The following is a 24,159-nucleotide window of genomic DNA, read 5'->3' as shown; positions in this document are numbered from 1 at the left end:
GCTGAACCTTTGTAGTGTTTATCTGCATGCTTACTTTTTTCTTTGCATGTGGTGGCGCTGTTAATTGGTTCTCGTGCCTTCAGACTTTATGGAGCATTTACTTTAGCAGTAGTAGAGAATGTAGAATGGAAAACCAAGATAAAGAAAAGTGAAAAAAGAAACTAAGGTAATAAAAATATGTTGACAGCTTTAGGATTATTGAATTGTCTCAGACTGAATTTGCATTTAAAAGTCTTATTATGTATAGCATATGGCAGAAAACCAGAACAAAAAACAAGTGAAAAATTGTAACAAAAGCATTCAATCGAAGTAAGATTGTTGAAAGATTCCTAGTCTAATTAAATCAATATCAAATCAATGTACACGGCTGTATGGATTTTCTTCTACCAAATTTTGCTTCTCACGTGATGTAACAATTCTGTGCCACAGTGGAAGAAATTCCAAAAAGTGAAGTATACGCCAAAACTGTAAGCAATTATTGTTGTTTCTGTGAATGTTGGAGATAATTTTTCCCCGGTCAGATTCTTTGCCCCGAAAATTACGTCAATCAATTGACATTTTCACCACTACAAACACACACAAACGAGTACAAGACTGTTCTCAAGTCTAAAAGTTTCATATGCAAATGGCCTATTTACGGTATGTTTTGGAATTCACTACAAAAAAAAATGTTTAATGTGAGAAATTTGATCCAATTAAGTAACGGTTGGTATGTATCAAAAAGATTTATCATACAAGTACAACTCAATTTAGTGATGTATAAGTTTCAAAAAGCATAGTTATAAATGTAGAATTGAAAATCTTTTTGAACTAGGATAATCAGCATGTTACACCAAAACTCAAAAGATGAAACTCTTTAAACTTTACCCCCAGTGTGCTAAAGTTAAAGGATGCAGTAAAATTAAGTCGTAACAGAGTTGTCACATGTTTATAGCAGCTGCCATTCTCCAGAGGGTTTGTCCTTTGCATATGGTGCACCTCTGCTGCTGTTTGTGTGTCAGCATTATTGTTCTTTCATAGACTTGGTTTGCTAAATACTGAGATGCCCATGTGATATTAAACGTATCATCATTGTATATGACTATGAGCATAATAACATGCAGTCTAGTCATGTACAAAAACTGACCCATTCTTTGTTTGAGACCATTATATTCATTCTGCTCATTCCACCTACCTACCAGTCTCAACCCTGTCTCTACTCTCCTTAACTTAACCACTGCATTTAATTTACAATCCAATTGAAACAGCAATCTTTCTTCAGATCATCTCCCATCAATGCTCTGCTCAAACAATTACTACAAAAAAAATTCTTAGTAGAACTTTTCCTGTAAATTTTCTATAAAAAAATTTGTAAGAAATGAGTTTCTTATGATTTTTTTCCATAGAATTTTATGCAGAAAAGTCCTGCCAAGTGTGAAAGATTTTATCTATTTTAGCCCTCCAAAAAAAATTGCATCTAGTTACATTCTCTAAAAGTTAGTTTCATTTGTAGCAACTACTTTTGCAGATGGAGTTGGAAGTGACATTTCTTTTTGAAGAGCTAGAAAGATAGGCACAAGAAAGAAGAGCTAGAAAGATGTGTACATGACAAGCTCAAAAGTAATAATATTATTACCACAACTGAACTGCACTTTGTAAAATAAAAGTGCATTACAATATTTCTTTTGTGAATATATATTTCTTTAGTTCACCTTAATTATTTTCATCTCTCTTTCTAAAAACCATTTTTTAGATGTTATTCTCTAATAAAATTGTGAATAGGTCAAACAACAAAAAATCAACACTAAAAAACCACCCTGAAAACACTTCAAAAAATATACTTGTCTTTTAAATCCCATGCAATGGGATAAAGACTTGTAAATCCATTTAATAACAATTCAAACCTACCCAAAACCAAATGATTCAAACATAGTTCAGCAATAACGAAATCGAATCATTTATCAATTCATTAGAAAATTAAGATAATAATAAAAAAAAAGTATTGCTCTCATAATGAAAAGCACTTCGAACAAAAATTCAACTTGACGAAGTGACCAACCAGTAACGTTGTTGCTATCAAAAAACAAGAAGGGAGCGAAGAAATAAAATAACTATGTCTATTCCTTTTTGTTTCTTCACAGAAATTGGACCACAAATTAACGATAAGAATTTTTTTATTATAATAATAGCAATCAGTTATGTTATAATATGGTTATTTATTACCATACTTATGTGTTATAATGAAATATATTATTATCGTATTTTACAATATAATAATATAATTAATTATTGTTGCATTTTAGACCTAATCTATTGTGACAAACTGATATATTTGACATCATAAATTACCTTTTTACATGAATATATCAGATATTTGTATTTATAAAATATATTATATATTAAAGTAAAAGAAAGAGTACGGTAAATCTCTTGTATATATTGAACACATGGCAATTGCTTCCTGCATCCAATCAATTTTAACTCGCACCTAACGAAAATTTTAAAACTTCATTCTTTCCTTTTCACACATTTGCTGATTTCAATATCTGGAAGTCATTTTTATACATTCCGCATTTCAAAATCTGAAAGGTGATTTTCATATTTCATTTAAGCTTCCGGATGGTCATATCCGGAAGCGAGTTATGAGTTCTGGATTTTCATATCCGGAATGGTGTGTTGTAAATGGTGTTGAAGATTGAGATCCGAAACTAATTTATGTTTGCTTACGGATCTTGATATCCAGAAGGTCATTTATGCTGTCCAAATAAGCTTCTGGATGGTGAAATCCGGAAGTGACATATTAGTTCTGGATTTGTATATCCAGAACTTTGTAATTTGACTTACAGATATAAATATCCAGAAGGCAAAAATTTAAAATCATTAAGGATAAAATGGACATTTCACGGGAGTACGTTGGGTGCAAATCTGAATTGATAAGGTGCAGGGAGAATCAACCTGAACACATACGGTTATGTTTATATAGGAAAAGAAACATAGGGCTAAGCCCATTACATAAATATGAAATATGTAACAATATCTATAATATCTCATAGTATCTAATAATATCTAACATTCTCCCTTAAGTTGGTGCATATAGATTATATGTACCCAACTTGTTACAAATGTAATCAATCACATGCCTTGTAAGGGTTTAGTAAAAAATATATGCTAATTGATTATTTGACTTAACAAACTCAGTCTCGATATCTCCTGATATAATCTTTTCTCGAATGAAATGACAATCAATCTCAATATGTTTGGTCCTTTCATGAAAAAACTGGATTTGAGCTAATATGAAGAACAACTTGATTATCACATATAAGTGTCATTTGAGTGACCTCTCCAAATTGCAATTCTTTAAGTAACTGTTTAAGCCAAATAAGCTCACAAGTAGCCGAGACCATAACTCTATATTATGCTTTTGCACTATATCTTGTCACAACACTTTGTTTCTTGCTCTTCCAAGAGATCAAGTTATCACCAATGGAGACACAATAACCGGAAGTTGATCTTCTATCAGATGAAGATCCTGCCCAATCAACATCTGAATAACAAACGAATTTAGTATGATTATTATGACTATATAACAAACCTTTTCCTAAAGAGCCTTTAATGTACTTCACTATATGAATGAATGCATTCCAATGATCTTCACATGGAGAATTAAGAAATTGACTCACCACACTGACTGCAAAGGAAATATCAGGACGAATAACAGTGAGATAGTTCAATTTTCTATCTAATCTCTTGTACTTCTCATGATCTAAAAGAGGCTCCCCTAATTGGGTAGAAGCTTGACATTGGGATCCATGAGAGTATCAAAAAATTTCGAATTTATCAACCCAATTTCCTCCAAAATATCCAATGCTTATTTTCTTTGAGAGATAACAATACCAGTACTGGATTGTGCTACCTCAATCCCCAAGAAATATCTGAGTTTGCCAAGATTTTTTATATGAAAGTGTTGACAAAGATGTTGTTTTACTTGTGAGATGCCATGGTGATCACTTCCTACAAGAACAATGTCATCAACATATACTACAAGATAGATACACCCAGCACTCGAGTGACGATAAAAAACTGAATGATCTGCTTCACTGCGAGTCATACCAAATTGTTGAACAACATTGCTAAATTTTCCAAACCAAGCCCTAGGAGACTGCTTGAGGCAATATAAGGATTTGCGAAGACGACATACCAATCCAGAAGGCTTCCCCTGAGCAACAAAACCGAGAGGTTGCTTCATATAAATTTTTTCCTGCAAATCCCCATTAAGAAAAGCATTTTTAACATCCAGTTGATAAATAGGCCATTGTTGAAGAGCAGCCATAACTATGAATAAGCGAACAAAAGCCATCTTTGCCACTGGAGAAAAAGTATCACCATAGTCTAAACAAAAAAATTGGGTATAACCTTTAGCCACAAGACGAGCTTTGAGACGATCAATAGTACCACCAGGACCAACTTTGATAGCAAAAATTCACCTACAACCAACAACAAATTTTCTAGATGGTAAAGGAACAAGTTCCCAAGTTCCATTATTCTGAAGCGCATTCATTTAATCAAGCATGGCCTGACGCCAACCAGGATGAGCTAAAGCATCACCTACAAATTTTGGAATGGATACAGAAGAAATAGACGAAAGGCAAGTATAAAAGGGTTGAGATAGTCTATGCTAACTCAAAGCAGTATAATGAGGAAAGGGATTACGGGTAGAACGTATACCTTTACGAATAGCAATAGGAAGATCAGGTTCAACTGATGGACGATGAGACGTTTGACAACAACTATACACCTTAAGAGTTGGTGGCGGTGGTGAATCGTTAGGTGCACTAAGCACAACATGAAGAATATTAACTTGATTAGATGAAGACATAGAAGGAGAATGACAAGACTTAAAGTAAAGGGAAGTTTCATTGAAGGTGACATCTGCTTAAATAAAATAATGGTTTAAAGAAGGTGAGAAACATTTATATCCTTTTTATGATCTAGTGAACCCTAAAAAGATACATTTGTGTGACTTAGGAGATAATTTATCAAGACCAGGATTAAAATTATGAACAAAGCATGTGAACCCAAAAACTTTAGGAGGTAAGTAGTGGAAAGGGTCATGTGGAAATAAAATAGAATGAGGAATTTTGTCATCTAAAACTGAAGATGACATGCGATTAATGAGATAACATGCACTAAGAACAACATCACCCAAAAAACGTTGAGGAACATCACCATGACTTAAAATAGTACGAGTTGTTTCAACAAGATGTTTATTCTTGCGCTCAACTACCCCATTTTGTTGAGGTGTATAAGCACATGAAGTTTGATGAGGAATATCATGAGAAGTCATAAAATTTTTAAAAGAATGAGAAAGATACTCACGTCCATTATCACTGCGCAAAATTCGAATGAAAATCTCAAATTGATTTTTAATTTCTAACATTATATATTATTACCCGACTCTACTTTTATTTAAAAAGAAAAATCATTCCACAATCATTCTCATTTTATATAGCACAGACACATATAGCACACACTGATATGGATACTAATACATACGACACGGACACAGAGATACGTATAATCTCTAAAATATAGGACACGAGACACACACACATATATATATATATATTATAATTATTAATTGACAATAGTACACAAGTATGTTTCAGATTTTTTTTTTGAAGTAGAAAGATGTTTTTCATGACTGATTCAAAATGATTTGTTCCTTATTTTTATAATTATAATAAAGTTTATACAATAAGTTTGAGTTTTTAGAAAATTAATATATTTCTCCTTTTTAAAATTATGTTAAAATCGTATTAGAATTGTTAGAAATCAAACCAATATTTTTTGAATTGGACACTTTACCGATGTGTCCTACGAGTGTCGTATAAATGTTGATTGACACGAACACGTCATTTAAGAAAAGTGTTTCTCATTTCTACAAATTTCCAGTGAAAACTTTTAATTACCCTTTTTCTCAATGTATCCATCTTCATTTCCTCTATTTGCGTTCTCTACTATCGATTTAATTGATATTTTCTTACGGTTCACAGTTCTGATTGGACTAATAAATGTAAAACTCGTACTTGTTTTTCATTGACGAATATTGTTTTTCATACAAATGACCACTACTTATTCACACCGAAAAGCACTTCAACCAAATTTTTCCAATTAGAAATGCTAGTAACACACTAAAACATACTCTTCATACTATGATAGTAAGAATAGACACAACTTTAATTTCTAATAAATTTTAACCTACAAGGAAAAGGTATTTCAACAAAAGTGTTAAAACATTTAGCATCTCTGTCACCATTCCTGTCATTTGATTAATTTATTGCTGAAAACAGCCTCGCACAAATAAAAGAAGCTGGAACAACAGACAGAAGATTCAGCTCACAACAAGTACCACCCAGATCAAAGTGGATGAAAATTTGAACAAAAGAGCGAAGGTGAATGTTTGGGACTGTTCAATGAAAACTACTTCAAAAAGTTAATAAAAATGGCCGTATCAAAGAAAATTCCAGATACATAGTCTGTCATTACTCTAATGCGTAAAAACAGCCATGGTGGAAATGAGTTACCATGTCTGTAAGTTTGCAAGCATAGATCCAACAATTTCTAAACCGTACAAGGGGCTACTCTTTCCAGCAATCACTCAGAAAGCAGCACGCAAACCCAGATGAAGCATACAAAGTTGGCCCCATGTCACTTGGAAGTCTCCTCATCTTTTGTCGCCTTAGGATGTGTTCTTTTAACCTAAGAAATTTTTACAAAGGACAGAAAACAAATAAAAGAAAGATTAACGATCCTGATCCTGTTAGATCAGGTGTTGTGGATCAACTCGATCCCATAAGGATTGGATCTATTGAATGCTGAGAACTCTTGGTTGCACTTAGGATACGTGCACTGTGCCCTCAACTTGATCAATTATACCCTCAATTAGATGAATCAGCAAATAAAGAAATTCACAAGCTTCAAATTTTAAAACGTGATTTGCCGAAACTTCTATATGGTAATAATGAAGTTCTCAAATGCAGAGTTCATTGTTGTGATAAACATTCAGTGAAAGGAGCAAAGTAAGTATTTCTAAACCACATTAATTAACAAGACCCCTGCTTAATCACTGAAAAGGTGTAGAAATACAAGTAAAAACAGCATATTTGTTTCAATGGAAAAAAAATATCTCACGTCTAAAGCTTCAGGGGGTAATGAAAGGACAAAGAAAGCAAAACTAAAAAAAGTTAACACCACTAATTGCACTCAACCAAAAAAGCATTTCAACTTTGAACCAGGGCAAACCCTTTAGACTTTAATATGGCAAATAATCAGCTCAAGATTCCAGCATTAGAGAAATAATGCATTCAGTGCAAAATTCCCAAAAATTTATAAACCCTAGTAAAAGATGCAAATGCTCAACAAAATTTTAACCGAGTACACTTAGCACTTTATGTCAACTGAACTAAGCAAATCAACTATCTGACTTGTCTCTTTCTATCCTACTTCTTACAAAAGGATGTAGTTCATTTCCAGGTGATAAAACAGAGTTAATTGCAATGAAAAACTACAGAGAAATATCTCATAAAAAAGCCAAAATCAAAACAGACAGGCATGCTTTAAATAAAATCAAGCATCAAAAGCTATTCTGAACATCTTTGATCAGACAGGTCATACCGGTAACTTAAGACAAATCTGCCACAAGATGGGAGGTCCTTTTCGGCATAGCAAAAATACATTGGTGTTGCTTATGTATCAATTTTAGTACCTAAAGCAAAAAAAAATCAACTATTTATCTTATTTTATCATAATTCTTCAAGTGAGTAAAAGGCCATGTCAACAAGTCAAGACTCAAGAATTTAAAGAAAGATCAGTTAGATCACAGTTTATATCTCCATTCCAACACAGAATATAAGCTGAAAACACTATGGTCATACTATGATTAAATGTCAAGCCTTGGTAGAAAATAATATAAACTCTTCCTTCTTCCCCTCCCCTACTGATTTTGTTTAAGCGAATATACAATTTGAATAATTCAGAAAGAATTGCCTAATTCAAAATGTTTTGGCAGCCATTGCCATGCTATACTTGTAGATAAATAGCACAGTCCGAGATCTGCCATATCACCCAGGAGAATTTTTTTTGTCTTTTTTCAAAATGACATTTTGGGCTGTAGCTTGCCCATTTTCAAACAACCCAAAAGCCTAATTACCTAAACCCTGCGCACAACCCTCAAATTACTGTCAAAACTCGAGAGAACCCTAGTGAAACCTTTCTTAATCAGGTCTGAAATAAGCAATTTAGTTGTTTCAAATCAACAGTAGCAAAGATGTATCATGTATGAGAACTTGATTGATTATTTACTTTTCTTCTAATAATTTTTTTTTCTCTTCTCCCTTCTCCCCACTATCTTGAATTCTTTTATTGTTAGATGGAAGGGTGGGATGGAGTTGATATGCGACTGAGACAAAAATATTTTGTAGTCTCTTCATTTACTCTAATGGAACAAGTCTACTTTATGAAGTTTTATAACCTCCTTAAATAGAGGAAGCCACATCCAAGGACACTGATCCTGCCGGTTGACCTAGCGTAAGAACGATGCCTCATCACGATCTTTCCGCACCAGCTTTGACACCACGTGCTCTTCAAGTCCACTCCACAGATTGTCTCTCTTAGAACCTGAAAACACAAGATGGCGCCTCTGCGGCCGGTGGCGCTCCGATGCTCAAGTCAGTAACAAGAACACCCAAAAACTGAGAGAAAACTATGCTCTGTAGAACCGTACTAAAGTGCACTCAACCCAAAACAATGAGCCGTAATGAACGTACCTCTGCCGATTCTGTTAAGTTTACCTTTATACCTAGGTTTTTTCTCTCTCCAGGCAGTTACGCTTTGGACGCGTGGCTCGCATCCAACCCTACACGTGTCATCATCTGGGTTGGGATAACAGGTCGTACCCAACCCTACACGTGTCATCATCTGAGCTAGGATAACTTGAGCGTCATTTCTGTGTAGCATCCAACCCTACACGTGTCGTCATCTGGGTTGGGGTAACTGGTAGTACCCAACCCTACACGTGTCATCATCTGGGCGGGGGTAAATTGAGCGTCTTTTCTGTGTAGTAACCAGTCGCGCGGCCAAGTCTCCTATTCAAGGAGTAATCTAGCACGTAATACGCTCTGGAACACCACCCGACAAGGCGAGTATCGGATACAACAAAGTACACCATCTCTGTGATATCGCTTATCGCAAGTGCCACCCTCCTTATTGCTACGCCATGCATGTTCCAGCTGAGGAAACCTTGCCACCAACGAATGTCCACTTTGGGAATTCTGTCGCTGATGAGCAAGTTGTTCCCTCCAACCCACTCGACCTTCACGCCCCATGTTGGCGTAACAATCATCTTACTGAACTCACACGCTTGAACTTACTCTTCTGAGCCTCCAACAGCTTTAACTAAGTTTACTGGGAGATCCGGCGATGTGCTCCTTGTGGCGATGTCAGACCAGCTGATCTTCCATTATCTAACACGTCGATGACACACAAACCCGGCGACAACCGACTATGTACACTGCGGAACGCCACTTCTACGAACGGCGACTATGCTCACTTCTGAACCATTCGTCTTTCTCTTGCCCACGTGTTCTGCTGAGCACGCTCTACATAGTCACTTGCTAGACACGTCATCACACCCAATGACCTGGTCGGTACAGACACCATTTTCTGATTTAACAAACATCCACAGCAGTAGAAAAACACAATTCACACTAAGAAAACATTATGTCTTCTGCTTAGTGGTTTTTTTTTTTAGTTTCAACAACTTAAAAAATTATTTAAAAATTAAAAAAATTAAAAAACCATTAAGATTCAATTTAAATCAAAGGTTGTTTATTTGTTCAGTGGTCCTTTGCATCAGCAATACCCCTATTGGTCTGAGGTTCAAGACAAGATACTTCCTTCAATTCAATCACCAGAACAAAACTTAAATCAAAGGTTAAGACTATTTTACCGTTAGCCAACATAATATTTCATTATAGGTAACTAACAGTGAAATATTAAGAAGACAAAACCAAATCATAAAACTGAAACTAACTAAACTGGTTTTAGATTATGAAAATATCAAAGCATAAAATCAGTAAACCACCACATGTGTGACCTTCCGTTTTAGTTGTTTTTATATCTGTTCCATTGCTTGCACACTTTCCAATCACCCTTAAGAAAGATAAAAATAGAACATAGACTTCTTTAAATACTATTTCAAAAGCAAAAAAAATATAAAGATAAATGAAGAATTGCTGAATTCTTTTACCACAGCTCATATCCAAAAATCCTTTTTGGCATACTGCTTCTCTGGCAAGATTGCTTTCATATTCTAAATTGAATCTAAATACAGGTAAAGAAATATTTATTCAAATTTCCATCTACCCCTCAACTACCAGAACCACATAAATATTCAAAAGGTCCGATTCAACCAAATTGATTGGAAACAAAATTGAAAAGCAACAATACTATTAAAAAATACCTACCAAAAGAACGACTATTATAAGTCCTAGAAATATACTCAAACACAAGAGACAATTTGCATTGAAGAAGCATAATCATCAAGCTTGTCCTATCTCTAATTCTAGCTAACTGAATAACCTATAAGTGTTAACAAATTACCTGTTCCATAAGACTCAGTCCCTCTTTGTATTTCTTCAATCGTGACAATACCATCTTCCAGCCCATTGTCTTTTGCCTAATGAAATATTAAGGCAAACTCAATGGCAAGGTAATAAATACTAATTGCAGGCAGTGATTATCAAACTAGCAATTTAAACCTACAAATTTGTTAAAATGTCAGCCCAATCTTGAATCTGATGTCAGAGAATAAGATATTTCCTGTGTCCTTTGTCCATCCATTCTGCATGGCCTGTTAAATCAGAATATACAGTAGAGACATTTTTCTCTGAGCCATTACAAGAAAATAAATCCTTAGAGAGAAATGAAGCATACCTTCAGGAACTAACACTGAAAGGAAAGCTTCTCTAGCTTCATGAGTAAGAGACCCTGCAAGATAAAAAATCTGAAAACAATCATACATCAAAAGCGTGGAAACAAGCAAGACCAAATACTAAAGGAACATTTATGACACAAAAGCAGGATTTTGAGCTTACTTTCAATTACAAGATTTGTAAATAGAGGAAATTCTTCTTCAAGTGCAATTACAAATGTCTTCTGTATTTTACAACAATCCAAAATAAGCGGAAAATTTATCGTTGTGGTGTAATTTCTCGAAAAAATTACTAGAATAAGCAAATTACAAAATTAGGTAAGTCATACTTGAAAAGCACGACTACGATACACACGACTTTATTTCATATAAAAATAAAGTCAAGCACGACTACCCAATTTGTAATTTTCCTAAGATTTACTTATTTTGTTAATTTTTTTAAGATATTATACTAAAATGGTATTTCCAAAATAAGCTCTTTCCATAGTTGCATCTACTTCTCTCTTGTGTTTCTTAGTGGCTGCGAACTGAAAGCTAGAAGCCAAGGTCACTAGCATAATCCACTACTTGCTAAAGACAGCCTTAGTATCAACATTCTGATCAATAAACACTAAGCACTAAACAATGAATTTGGCAAATAAAGAGGTAAACAATGGAATCACACAACAATAATACAATATCAAAAGCAATCCCAAAACATATCCAATACAAGCAGGTCCAGCAACTAAAAAACAGTTAAGCTCTCTTCAGATAATTTAAAAAACAAAAACAAACGCAAAGCATAAAAATGAAAAATACGATGGTAAAAAGGTAACTTACGGGAAGTATGGTTGGTAATTGAAGAAATGTGACAGTTTGAACTCTCTCAATTTCCGCATTTTTCGAGTGCTTCAATGCTATACACAGATATAAACGATCTTCTCAGAAGCTTAAATAATTTTCTGCTGATTACTTGCAGACACGTAACAGAATGTCATACCTTGAACGTGATACTGTTGATTTCTAGGGTTATACGGACAAAAACTGTGAAGGAATATCGACATGGATGCGAAGTGAAAATGAAGGGAAACTTCAATTCTGCGAAACCTAAAAGGATCACGACAGAGGAAGAAGACCACCGATGAAGAAGCAAATTGTGTCGCGATTGTGAACGTGTTCACCAACAAAAAAATTCAATTCGTAAATTGTAGTTTGATATTATTTTATTAGAATTTAAATTTCATGAGTAAATAAATTATCTTAACACAGGTAAAATTGATAACGTGATACTAAAAATGGTTTAAAAAATCTTTTTATTAATAGCTATAAATTAAGATAGATAAATAATTTTTATAATTTTATTTTAGGTAATTTTTGTTGTTGTTGTTGTTATTATTAATAGTTAGTTAGTTAAATTTAAGAAAGAAAGTTACAAAAATTAAAGGATAAAATGGTAAGAATTTAATTACACTACAAAAGTAGTTAAAAAATTGATTATTAATATTATAAATAATAATATATACCTCAATGACAGTGCATTGTAAAAAATACTATATAGCAAATGCATTCCAGTTAAATTCTATCATGTATTATTTATTTGAAATAGAGGAGATTGAATCTATTAATAGGAAATTAAATTAAAATATAAATTTTTCTGAAAACTTTCAATTTTAGAAATGATTTTAGAGATTATTTAGAAAAATATTTAAAGATGTCTAATCATAAAATATGAGAATCTATTTCATTCTTGAAAATCAATGGTGTTATGTATAAGTTGTTTGTGGGATGGGAGTCCAAATATTGAAAATAGTACAATGAAAAATGTGCTCTTCATTCAGTTGCCTTGTGTTTCTGAAAACCAAGAACTTCTGTGACTGTCTTCTATAGCCAAAAGAAAACAAAAGTTACTCTCAAAATTTATCAATTCTCTTAAAACCATTATTCTTGACATGCTTGATAGCAACATAATTGGTAAAAAAGAGATGCTCAAGATGCCAGTGTCCAATATTATATCAATTAGTTGTCTATTTACAACAATATGACCATAATAAATGAATATTTGTGTTAAAATAGTATTATCATATTTTCAACAAATATTTTTTTGAATTTTTACACTTCATCTATACTAAGTCGTAAGTGTCACACATATACATTGTTTAAGAGATGTATCCGACTTGATAGTATGAATTTTTTATGTAATACAAGGAAAAAATACTAGTCCTATAAGAAGTCTTTATGCATAAATGTAATGAAATTCACCAATAATCTTTACATGAGCAAGTTCCATCTTTAAAATGGTGGAAGCGATTACGGTCTCTTACAGAAATTTCCCGTTCATAGATCATGGAAATGAACTTAGTGTAAGTATGACAGTCACTACACATCCTAAGATTTCTTGATATTCTTACGGGAGATCCTTCAGATGTCTGTATTAGAGCAAAAGCAATTGCCAACTTCTGACTATGATATTTCAGTCTCTGTCTCTTTTCTTCTTCATCTACATCAAGCAACACCTGTGATGTGTCTGGTGCATAGCCTTCAAATTTCAACTGCCATTCCATCTGGTGAATCATATCATAGATGGTGTCACATTGTGGTTGAGACTTGTCCTGTGAGACAAACTTGTGGACCTTCCTATTTGCTTCAACCAAACTAAAGCCAGGTGTTTGCACCAAATGTTTTTCAGCCATTTCTGTCCTGATCCTGGCCACATCAGTCCATTTTTGAGCCCTTGCATACATACTTGCTAGCACCAAATAGTCCCCAGGGTTGTGTTGATTCAACTTGAAAACATTCTCAGCTGCTACCTCCCCTATCTCCAAGTTAAGGTGAACCTTACAAGCACTAAGAAGGCTCCTCCAAATCACATCATTAGGCTTAATTTGCATGCCTTTTATGAGGTCACAGGCTTCCTTCAGCATCCCAGCTCTCCCCATAAGATCCACCATGCAACCATAGTGCTGAATTGTTGGTTTGATCTTATGCACAAGTTGCATGCTGTTGAAACATTGAAGACCCTCATTGACAAGACCAGCATGACTGCAAGCACTTAATACACCCACATAAACAACATCATCAGGTGCCAAACCTTCCTCCACCATTTCAGAGAAAACTCTTAGAGCTTCCCTTCCACGCCCGTGAAAGGCGAGCCCTGAGATCATGACAGTGTAAGAGTATCTGTTTTTCACAGCCATACTTTGGAACACACAAAGCCCTTTCTCAAGGCTCCCACATTTTACATACATATCAATTAGAGAAGTTTTGACAACAACATTGAGCTCACTAATGTTCCGCAACAAGATCCCATGTATGCACCTTCCAAGATTAGGAGACCCCAAATGAGTGCAAGCAGAAAGTGCGGTAACTAGAATGCTCTCTTCAGCCCTATGGCGTCCCTCACTGCTCATGTCTCCAAGAAGCATCAAGCAGTCTTGCCACAGTTCCACTCTAGCGTGAGCACCAATGATGGAACTCCATGAAGCCACACTCTTTTCATCCATTTGCTCAAACAAGGCACAAGCATGATTTATTTCCCCACACTTCCCGTACATGCTGATCAAGCCATTCTGCACAAAGGTATCATCCTCGAGACCAGCCTTGAAAACTTGACCATGAATTTGCACTCCCTCCTTGAGAGCACCTAATAGAGAACATGCTTTGAGTACAAACGGGTAGGTGAAGTTGTCATGTTCAATTCCTTTTTCAAGCATCTCAACATAAAGCAACAAAGCTTTTTCTAGATTCATGTTATTCACATTTCCTCTAATCATGGTATTGTACTCAAAGCTACCAGGTTCCTCAATTTGCCTGAAGATTGAGCAAGCATACTCCATGCTGCCCCATCTGGATAGAGCACAAGTGGCAACAAGATTGCTGCCACAGAAAGAATCCAAGAAAAGGCCCAATTTTAGAATTTGGGCATGAACTTGCTTGAATTCTTCCATGCTCTTGCATCTCTTGAGCAAAGACAACCATCCCTGCTCATTGAACTTTGCATTCAATTCAGAGTTTTGGGGTGGATTATTTGGAAGTGACAAAAGATGGGATTGGCAAAGAACAGATGTCCCACTCATCCTTCCATCCACACCATGTTAAACCAGCAAGCTAAGCTAAACATAAAAGAGTATGCAACGCATTATCTAGTCAATAAGATACAAATTACAATTGTCGAAATTAAATTTTCAATACAAGTAAGAATTTGACTCAAAATCTGAATACAGAAACTGGAGAGAGATGGTTATGCACCAGAAAAGGATGAACTTTATGTTCCATTATGCAAGGAAGATGGCTGCAGAGCGTTTGACAAGTGTGTATATGTATGAAACTGGGGTGTGATTATCCCATTTACTGAAATGGCATGGGGAAGAACTGTGATGAGCATTGGTGTGGTTTCGGCCTTTTGCGGCGTGACAGAGAAAAAAAATTCTTCTTTTTTTTTCAGAGGGTTTTTCAGAAGAAGTAAAAAAATGGTAATTTTCATAGGATTTGAATGTGATCCATGAAATTTGAGACAGCATTTGCGGCCACAAAAAAAAGAAAGTTGCATTATGGAACATGGCATTTCTGGATAGGATAATGTTTGGGCCCACCAGATTCTCCTTGCAAGTTCAAAGGCCTCTCATATCTCACCATGTGTATGCTTGGATTTAGTTGGGTAATTACTTTCCAACCCTTGAAAACTATAAATTTATTTTCTTAATTAATTCAACTGTTGTGATTTACTTTGTCTTCCTGGGACTGTTTCCTAATGTGATCCATAAGGACAACAGTAAAATATTCACAACCAGACTGTAAATGTGGTTTGAGGAACCCTTTCAATCTTTGGATCATTATCATGTTATCATGGGATTATGGTATTATTAGAATCATTGGATTAACCTTTTTCTTTGATTTTTCAGCTGGCAAATGTGCAGTGTCCACACTTTTGGGTTATGATGATGGTCTTTATGAGGAGGAAGGTCAAAATAATATCAGAGGAAAAATTTGGGAGAAGACAGAATATGAATGAAAAAACTGTTTACATTTTCCTTGAAAGGCCTGAACAAGATTCATATGTGCCTTATTCTCTCTACCCTTTCTCTGTGATCAGCCTCATGGGCTAAAGGATGCAACTAGTCACTATACCACAGTTCCTATTCATCTGGAACAGAAAAAAACACTCAGAAACTTCTTCTTGGAATTCATTAGGTAACTAAGATAATAAAAAGAAGAAGTATTGCTCTCATAATGAAAAGCACTTCCAACAAAAATTAAACTTGATGAAGTCAGTAACTAGATCCTACAGATTTTACAGTTTGGTCAACTACCTAGTTACAATTAATTGTTCCCAGTGAACCGGTAGAACTCAACGCTGTTGCTATCAAAGAAGCAGAAGGGAGGGAAGAAATAAAATAGTTATGTCTATCCTTTTTATTTCTTCACAAAAATTGGACCATAAATTAACGGTAACAAAGAAAATGTTGTATTACAATATAATTTATTATTATATTATTTCATAACAATCAATTATGATATAATATGATTATTTATTATTATATTTATTTGATACAGTAAATTATATTATTATTGTATTTTACAATATAATCAATTATATTATAATATAATTACTTACTCTTGCATTTTAGACATAATCTATGTAATACTGACATGAAAATCCGTACGATCTTCAAAATATAAGACACGAATTTATATATTATATAATTATGAATTATATAAATTGATAATAAATATTCATTAATGATGTTTCAGATAATTGACAATGAATTATATAAGTATGTTTCAGATTTTTTTACAACAAGAAGATGTTTTCCATTACTGATTCAAAATAATTTGTTTCTTATTTTTATAATCATAATAAAAATTTATACAATAAATTTGAGTTTTTAAAAAATTATTGTATTTATTTTTTTAAAATTGTGTTTACCATTGATACTTCATTTAACAAAAAAGTATCTAGCCTCATAGGACATAATCAATTGTGACATGATATATTTAATATCATAATTTACTTTTATATATGCCTATATCAAATATTGTATTTATAGAATATATATTATTGTCAAACCTTATTTTTTTTTAAAAAGAAAAATCATTCCTATATTCACTCTCATTTCTACACAAATTTCCACTGACTTTTAATTATCTGTTTCTCATTGCGTCCATTATCATTTCCTCCATTTGCCTTCTCTATTATCGATTTAATTGAAATTTTCTTACTGTTCACATTTTTTTATTGGACTTGTCAATGTAATAATAGTATTTGAAAAGAAATAAAAAATCCACTACAAATTCATTCTTTCTTTGAAGAGTATTTTTTTTTCATACATATGACCAAATTATTCACACCGCAAAGCAGTTAAACCAATTCTTTGTTCAACAGAGTGTTAAAACATTTAGTATTTCTGTCACCATTCGTGTCATTTGATCAATTTATTGCTGTTACAAGAAAACAGCCTCGCACAAATAACAGAAGTTGGAATAACAGACAAAAGATTCAGCTCATGGCAAGTACCACCCACATCAAAGTGGATGAAAAATTGGGCAAAAGAACGAAGGTGGAATGCTTGGGACTGTTCAATGAAAATTACTTCTAACAGTCGATAAAAATGGCCGTATCAAAGAAAATTCCAGATACATAGTCTGCAATAACTCTAATGAGTAAAAACAGCCAGGGTTGAAATGAGCTACCATGTCTGTAAGTTTGCAAGCATAGAACCAACAATTTCTAAGTGAAGTACAAGGGGCAGCTCTTTCCAGCAATCACTCAGAAAGCAGCAGGCAAACCCAAATGAAGCATACAAAGTTGGCCCCATGTCACTTGGAAGTCTCCTCATCTTTTGTCGCCTTAGGATGTGTTCTCTTTAACCTAAGAAATTGTTACAAAGGACAGAAAACAAATAAAAGAAAATTCACGATCCGATTAGATCAGGTGTTTCAGCCTCGATGGACAACAATGCAGTGTGTACTTTCCCTGTCCAACTGTCAAGTCGATCCCGTAAGGATTTGATCTGTTGAATACCCAGAACTCTTGGTTGCACCCAGGAAACATGCACTGTGCCCTCAACTTCATCAATTATACCCTCAATTAGATGAACCTGCAAATAAAGAAATTCACTTTCAAGCTTTAAATTTTAAAACGTTATTTGCCAAAACCTCTATGATAATAATGAAGTTCTCAGATGCAGAAGTTCAACTAAAGAAACTTCCATAAACAAGTACATAATGCTATAAATATTCAGAATGAAGTTGTCTTCTGTACTTGTAATAAACATTCAGTAAATAGCAAAGTATTTCTAAACCACTGCCGCAATATTCAACAAAAGCATCTGCTTAATCACTGGAAAGGTATAGAAATACAACTAAAAACAACATATTTATTGAATGGAAAAAAAGAGCCCACGTCTAAAGCAGCTTCAGGAGGTAACAACAGGACAAAATGAAAGCAAGAGTAAAGTTAACACAACACCAGTTCAAAAAAACAGTTCAACTTTGAATATAGGGTAAACCCTTTGGGCTTTAATATGGAAAATAATCGGCTCAAAATTCGAGATCAGATAAATAAAGCATTTAGTAACATTCCCAATTAAACCCCTAGTAAAAGATGCAAATGCTCAAAAAAATTTAACCAAATACATTTCTTATTAATGAATGTAGTTAATTTTCAGGTGATAAAAATAGAGTTAATTGCCAATGAAAACTACAAAGAATTATATAATAGGAAATCGAAGTCAAAACAGATTATTTGCACTGCAACCTACTATCAACAATATAGCAAGAAGTTACACATGCCTTAAATGAAACCAAGCATCAAAAGCTCTTCTAAACATGTTTGCACAGACAGGTCATACCCACTCACTTTGAGCATAGCAAAAAGATATCACTAGGTGTTGCTCATGTATCACAGTAAATAACTAAAACTAAAACATAATCAGCTATACATTTTATAAGTAATAATCAATACAACATAAATTCTTCAACTGAGTAGGGACATGTCAACAATATAGCAAGAAGTTACGCATGCCTTAAATGAAACCAAGCATCAAAAGCTCTTCTGAACATGTTTGCACAGACAGGTCATACCACTCACTTTGAGCATAGCAAAAAGATATCACTAGGTGTTGCTTATGTATCACAGTTAATAACTAAAACTCAAAAATAATCAGCTATACATTTTATAAGTAATAATCAACACAACATAAATTCTTCAACTGAGTAGAGACATGTCAACAATATAGCAAGAAGTTACGCAAGCCTTAAATGAAACCAAGCATCAAAAGCTCTTCTGAACATCTTTGCCCAGACAGGTCATACCACTCACTTTGAGCATAGCAAAAAGATATGACTAGGTGTTGCTTATGTATCACAGTTAATAACTAAAACTCAAAAGTAATCAGCTATAAATTTTATAAGTAATACTCAACACTATAAATTCTTCAACTGAGTAGGGACATGTCAGCAGCAAAAGTCAAGAATTTAAAAAATAAAAAAACAGTTAGATTACAGTTTATACCTCCCTTCCCAGACAGAATATAAGCTTAAAACACTGTGATTAATTGTCATTACAGGTCAAGCCTTTGTAGAAAATAATATAAACTAAGAAAAATGAGAAGAAACAAAAACACATCATAAGCTATTTCACATTTACAGAAATGCTTGGGTTGAAGTGCACTACTTGAAATGGTAAAGAAAATCAAACATTTTCTACATTGTTTTCCTTAGAACTTCCAAACAACTTACAGATAAGCTCTTCATTAGGAGATGTTCCACATTCTCTATAGAAAGTTTTGTCCGCTCAGCAATTACACTCAAGGGAATAGTTCGGTCTTCTGAAGGCCGACTGCAGTTTGAGTTGGAATAAAAATAAATAAGGATATTAAATACAACTCAACAGGTGACAACAGTGACAATCGAATTAAACTACACACCTGAATATAATCTCCATCAGACAGAGAATGTTGATCTTTTCCAACAACTTCTTTTCATTTTGAACCAGTGCTGGTTGGGCTCTTAAAGCAGCATTATGCACCCGACACAATTCTTGATATCGTTCTAAATCACCAGAATTGAACGCCTGCAGAATATAGTAAAGCCATTCCACTTTTGTCCCTAGAAGGCTCTTGATCTGTTTAACATATTATACGCTGTGTGAACCAACAAAGTAAAAAGATGGATGAAAGAAAGAAATTTAAAAAATATAGGTGCCCAAAATATTTTGATGTAATTACTCACTATAGGATGGGCAAGTAGCTCTCCAAAGTTGTAGATGTTGTCCCCAAGAAGGGCAGAGAGGGACAAATCAAATGCTAAATCCTAACAAATAAAAAATAGCACATTAATTCATATAAAACCTGCAGACAAATAGAAACAAAGCATAAATGAGTGCTTTAACCTATCCTTATTCCTTATAGAACATTATGCACCTAACCTAATAGTATTTATAAAACTCTGATGAAGTTTCCATTTTACTTAAAAAAATGTATCAACCTATCTTCAAACTCCTCCACATTAATCTTTCTTAGGATAACACAATAAAATTTGCAATGTCGTGACGAAGCAGCCAAATAAAAGTAAAATAAACTCAAATTTTAATATCAGCTACCTTTAATTACCACAGGACATTACCAAGTCAATACAAAGTGTACTTTAGCTACACCATACTCTCAATTTCCTAATGTAAGTCCTAAAGTGCAGGCCAATACAGGAGGAAAGCCTCAACATAAAATTGGACTCTGGCTGCCAAAATATTTGTGTCAATATATATATAAAGTAACTCTAAGCAAAATGTGATTCAAGAGAATAAAAATCAAGTGAAAATACAATTTGCATAATTCCAAATGAATTGCCATAGCAGCAACACTCACAATCAGTGTCGCCAAATTCAAAAAGATTTGGCAGCCATTGCCATCTGCTATTTGTAGATAAGGAGCTTGATGGATAGCAAAAGGAAGCAAGTTGAAAATGGAGCGGGTCAAGCTGGAACATCATCTCAAAGAGTTTCGATAAAGGAAAGGGAGGAGCTTCTGAAACTAGAAAGGGATTTTAGTTGAAGAATCGAAAAAAATAGTAGTGAAGAGGAAGAATTAGAAGAAGGATTACCAAATATTAATTTTGAAATGTTAGGAGAGGAAGCCGAAGGAGATGCCTCTTTGGATGATGAGGGGAATGATTATATAGGGTTAGAAGAGGGGATGGGGATGAGGATTTGTTTTGCAATGAGTCATTTTGTCTTAGTATTTGCCCTGTTGCTATGTTATGAAAATCATGAGATTGAGACTTAAGATGAATGTTATGAATTTTAGTTTTATTTTGTTTTTAATATATTTGTCACTCTTGCTGTTTTTTTTTTAATTTGTATGTGTGTGTATAAATATATAAACACATAGTCCGCCATGGCTTCTGCCATGAGCCGCTCAGCCAACCGCACTCTATTTATATGGTGGATTTTTTGGCTTTCTGCCTCCTCTAGCAATACATAACACAAATTGACTCAAAAGTAACCAGTGTAAGTAAATAGCCATAATTTGAGGCAACAGAAGAGGAAATTTGCAACAATTGTGATAACACACCAGCTTGAATGATTCTGATAGAGACTCCACCGATGTGTATGCCAGATAGAGAAGGGCACTTTTGTAGAACTCTGCAAATTCTTGGCGCGTCTTGTGAAATTGAGACGATACCCAGAAATAGTTAGCATATACAGATGGATCAATATCTGTCATGCTGTCAAGTGTAGTCTTCCCATCTTCTAGGAGTTTCTTGCTTTCCTTCTGGTCACCTTGCTCAAGCTTGAATATTGCTATTTGCATCTTAATGTAGAGGATAGGTTCTTCTATGCGCTGCTCTCTAGTGGCCTCCAACTTCTCAATGACTCCTCCAAGATAAGCAACAGCAGCTTCCTTTTCAGAATACTGCCGAGAAACTATAACAGCAAAATGCGCAAGCTTCAGAAGGTTGATTTTAGTCTCGAAGTCTGTGATGAAATTGTGATATAATTGAATCAACGCATCACCAGCCTGAAAATTTAAGCAATAACCATTTATAAAACAAAAGAAAATTATAAATTATAATAAGACTACAGACACACCAGAAAATTAGTACTGTTCAATAAAAGTAAACTTGATCTTACCATCTGGCTGCTTCCAGCCAAGAATGTGATATAAAAGTTAGACAGGTTAATGACCTAAAGATTTGAGAGAAAGATCCTTACTCAAAATAAACCTACCGAGCATGCAAGGAGAATTCCCATTTCAACATCTTGATAGAGGTCAACAAAATAAGATTGTATCCAGTTTAATTACCTAATCCATTAATCCAAATTTAGCAGGGCTTGCTTGATCTTTGAAATGAAACATCCACATTTCGTTAAATGTGGCTAAAGTACCATCCAAACGACACTGGCTCTGATATTCATGTTCCTTGTCTTACCAGGTCGATAAAAATCATCACTCACCACTCTCCTCCAAATCTAAATAACTAAAACCGTAAACTCCAAATCAGGTCCCCAAAAAATCAGTTTCCAGCAGAACCCTAATTTCACAAATCCCACAACTCGAAGATTTCAATCCTATAACAAGCCCGTCCACATACACCGCCCAACATCATTGATCCCTAACGAAATCCAAACGCAATCCCTGTGAAAAAGGTTCCCATCTTTCCACAGTTCCAAACACAACAACTAACAGCAGCACAATCACCCTCTTGAGACCACATCACCCCCTCACTCCCTAATCAAGCTCACACCAATAACTACACAAAAACAAATTAAACCTAAACCTAACAATTTCTGAAACAAAACAAAACAAACCGAGCTACAGTACAGCTTTCCATCAATTGCGAGTGCAGAGAGCGAAATAAAAAAGTGAAGTTAAGAAGAAAAGTGGAACCTGAAAAACAGCGAGTGCAACAAACTGCTCGAGCTTGAGGGTGAGTTGATGCCAGAGCTTCTTCTGGTACAGATCCGCGAGCGAATTGTACCATTCGGCGAGTTCAGGATGCGCGTTGCGCAGCGATTCCAGGTATTGCAGAGCAGCCATTAAGATTGACGAAAGAGAGAAACCCAAAATACGAAATAAAGAAAGTTTTATACTGTGCCCTCTTATTTCTTCTCTATTTATACCCTTCTTCTTTATTTTTAAATTTAACAGTTACCTTGCTTTTTCCTCTCTTACTTCTTCTCAAAGAAATGCATCTTGTAACCTTAGGAACAAGTTAGGCTTAATTTATGAAAGAGACAATTTCTTTTTGTACTCCCATCTTTCTACAATTTATGAAAATCTTCATTTCATCGTTTTGTTTTATAAAAACATGACTTTATAATTGTGTTTAGAAGTTAATTATTTTTAATGTTATATAAAAAAAAAATTGTTCAATTTTAGGTTCAGAAATTACTTTTTACGAAAAAAATAATAATTACACAGTTTAAAATTATTCTTTTATACAAATAAACTTTCAGACTGTATAATTTACAAGTGTGTTCACATTCAAAAATTTATTTTTTGACAGATTAAATAATTCAAATGTATATTCCTAACTAAATAATTCAAAATAAAATTATTCAAAAAATACTTTCAAAACAAACTACATGGGATTAGTTTGGTCTTTTAACTATCAATAGGACTGCACATGAAAATTATGAGGTGCTGAAAGAAATGGTCACAGTAAGAATTAAGGCCCACGGGTCATATTTTTAAATCTGTGATATACTAAAAACTGTTTCTTCCTGCAGCTCCATACCTTCTTCTCTCACCTCCATATATTTTCAAATTTTCAAAAATATTCCTCTATAATATTCTGGATTATGTAATCTGAAAGTCTTTTTCCAAATGCATGATTACTTTTTGGATTACATAATCCGGAAGTTTTATTTAGCTTCTGAATTATATAATCCAGAAGTCTTTTTTCAAATAAGTTTCCGGATTACATAATTCGGAAATTACTTTATGGATGACACAAAAAGGATAAAGATGTATTTTCATGTTGTGTATAAAGGTGAAAGAAGAAGATATGGAGGTGGAGGAAGAAACAGTCATTTTTCATTTTTCATTTGCAACCTAGTACTTTTTTTCTGTAACCCCATAAATATTAAAAGTCAATTTTATTGTGAAATACGAAAATTAATAGTACATTGTGTAATTTACAAGACATTCTTCCCAAAGTCAATTTTTAACATAAAAAAAACTTCTGATAATTTCATCACTAATATCTAAAGTCAA

The 24,159-nt window shown here is 34.0% G+C and overlaps 3 protein-coding genes across 16 annotated transcripts; all 3 read right to left on the bottom strand.

The window, feature by feature from the left end:
• Positions 1 to 6,467: 6,467 nt before the first annotated feature.
• Positions 6,468 to 12,157, bottom strand: LOC150029087 (vacuolar protein sorting-associated protein 25-like). 13 transcript variants are annotated; one of them, XM_090298479.1, is made up of 7 exons: positions 11,949 to 12,157; positions 11,789 to 11,865; positions 11,133 to 11,193; positions 10,972 to 11,041; positions 10,801 to 10,888; positions 10,639 to 10,714; positions 6,468 to 9,676 (listed from the first exon to the last, which is right to left on the bottom strand). In XM_090298479.1, exons 1-4 carry the CDS (start codon positions 12,010 to 12,012, stop codon positions 11,010 to 11,012), a joined length of 234 nt encoding a protein of 77 aa, XP_090154605.1. In that variant the 5' UTR covers positions 12,013 to 12,157; the 3' UTR covers positions 6,468 to 9,676; positions 10,639 to 10,714; positions 10,801 to 10,888; positions 10,972 to 11,009. The 13 variants fall into 13 exon arrangements, 8 of the variants coding, with proteins under 8 accessions (XP_090154605.1, XP_090154602.1, XP_090154599.1 ...); XM_090298476.1 differs by having other exon boundaries at positions 6,468 to 6,738; positions 7,654 to 7,744; positions 10,639 to 10,888; positions 10,972 to 11,025; XM_090298473.1 differs by having other exon boundaries at positions 10,972 to 11,025.
• A 1,023-nt stretch (positions 12,158 to 13,180) lies between these two features.
• LOC137811201 (Tetratricopeptide repeat (TPR)-like superfamily protein) lies at positions 13,181 to 15,477 on the bottom strand. 2 transcript variants are annotated; one of them, XM_068612840.2, is made up of 2 exons: positions 15,194 to 15,477; positions 13,181 to 15,057 (listed from the first exon to the last, which is right to left on the bottom strand). In XM_068612840.2, the coding sequence occupies exon 2, from the start codon at positions 15,019 to 15,021 to the stop codon at positions 13,204 to 13,206; it is 1,818 nt and encodes a 605-aa protein (XP_068468941.1). In that variant the 5' UTR covers positions 15,022 to 15,057; positions 15,194 to 15,477; the 3' UTR covers positions 13,181 to 13,203. The 2 variants fall into 2 exon arrangements, with proteins under 2 accessions (XP_068468941.1, XP_068468942.1); XM_068612841.2 differs by having other exon boundaries at positions 13,181 to 15,052; positions 15,194 to 15,466.
• Positions 15,478 to 17,518: 2,041 nt separating this feature from the next.
• Positions 17,519 to 23,140, bottom strand: LOC137811202 (26S proteasome non-ATPase regulatory subunit 13 homolog B). Its single transcript, XM_068612842.2, has 6 exons — positions 22,831 to 23,140; positions 21,514 to 21,960; positions 20,177 to 20,257; positions 19,873 to 20,069; positions 19,685 to 19,784; positions 17,519 to 18,042 (listed from the first exon to the last, which is right to left on the bottom strand). The coding sequence occupies exons 1-6, from the start codon at positions 22,978 to 22,980 to the stop codon at positions 17,857 to 17,859; spliced, it is 1,161 nt and encodes a 386-aa protein (XP_068468943.1). The 5' UTR covers positions 22,981 to 23,140; the 3' UTR covers positions 17,519 to 17,856.
• Between the last annotated feature and the right edge of the window lie 1,019 nt (positions 23,141 to 24,159).

Source organism: Phaseolus vulgaris, chromosome 2 (genome assembly GCF_051622355.1).
Source record: "Phaseolus vulgaris cultivar YP4 chromosome 2, ASM5162235v1, whole genome shotgun sequence".
Classification (NCBI taxonomy): domain Eukaryota; kingdom Viridiplantae; phylum Streptophyta; class Magnoliopsida; order Fabales; family Fabaceae; genus Phaseolus; species Phaseolus vulgaris.
This window is presented reverse-complemented; position numbering and strand designations above follow the sequence as displayed.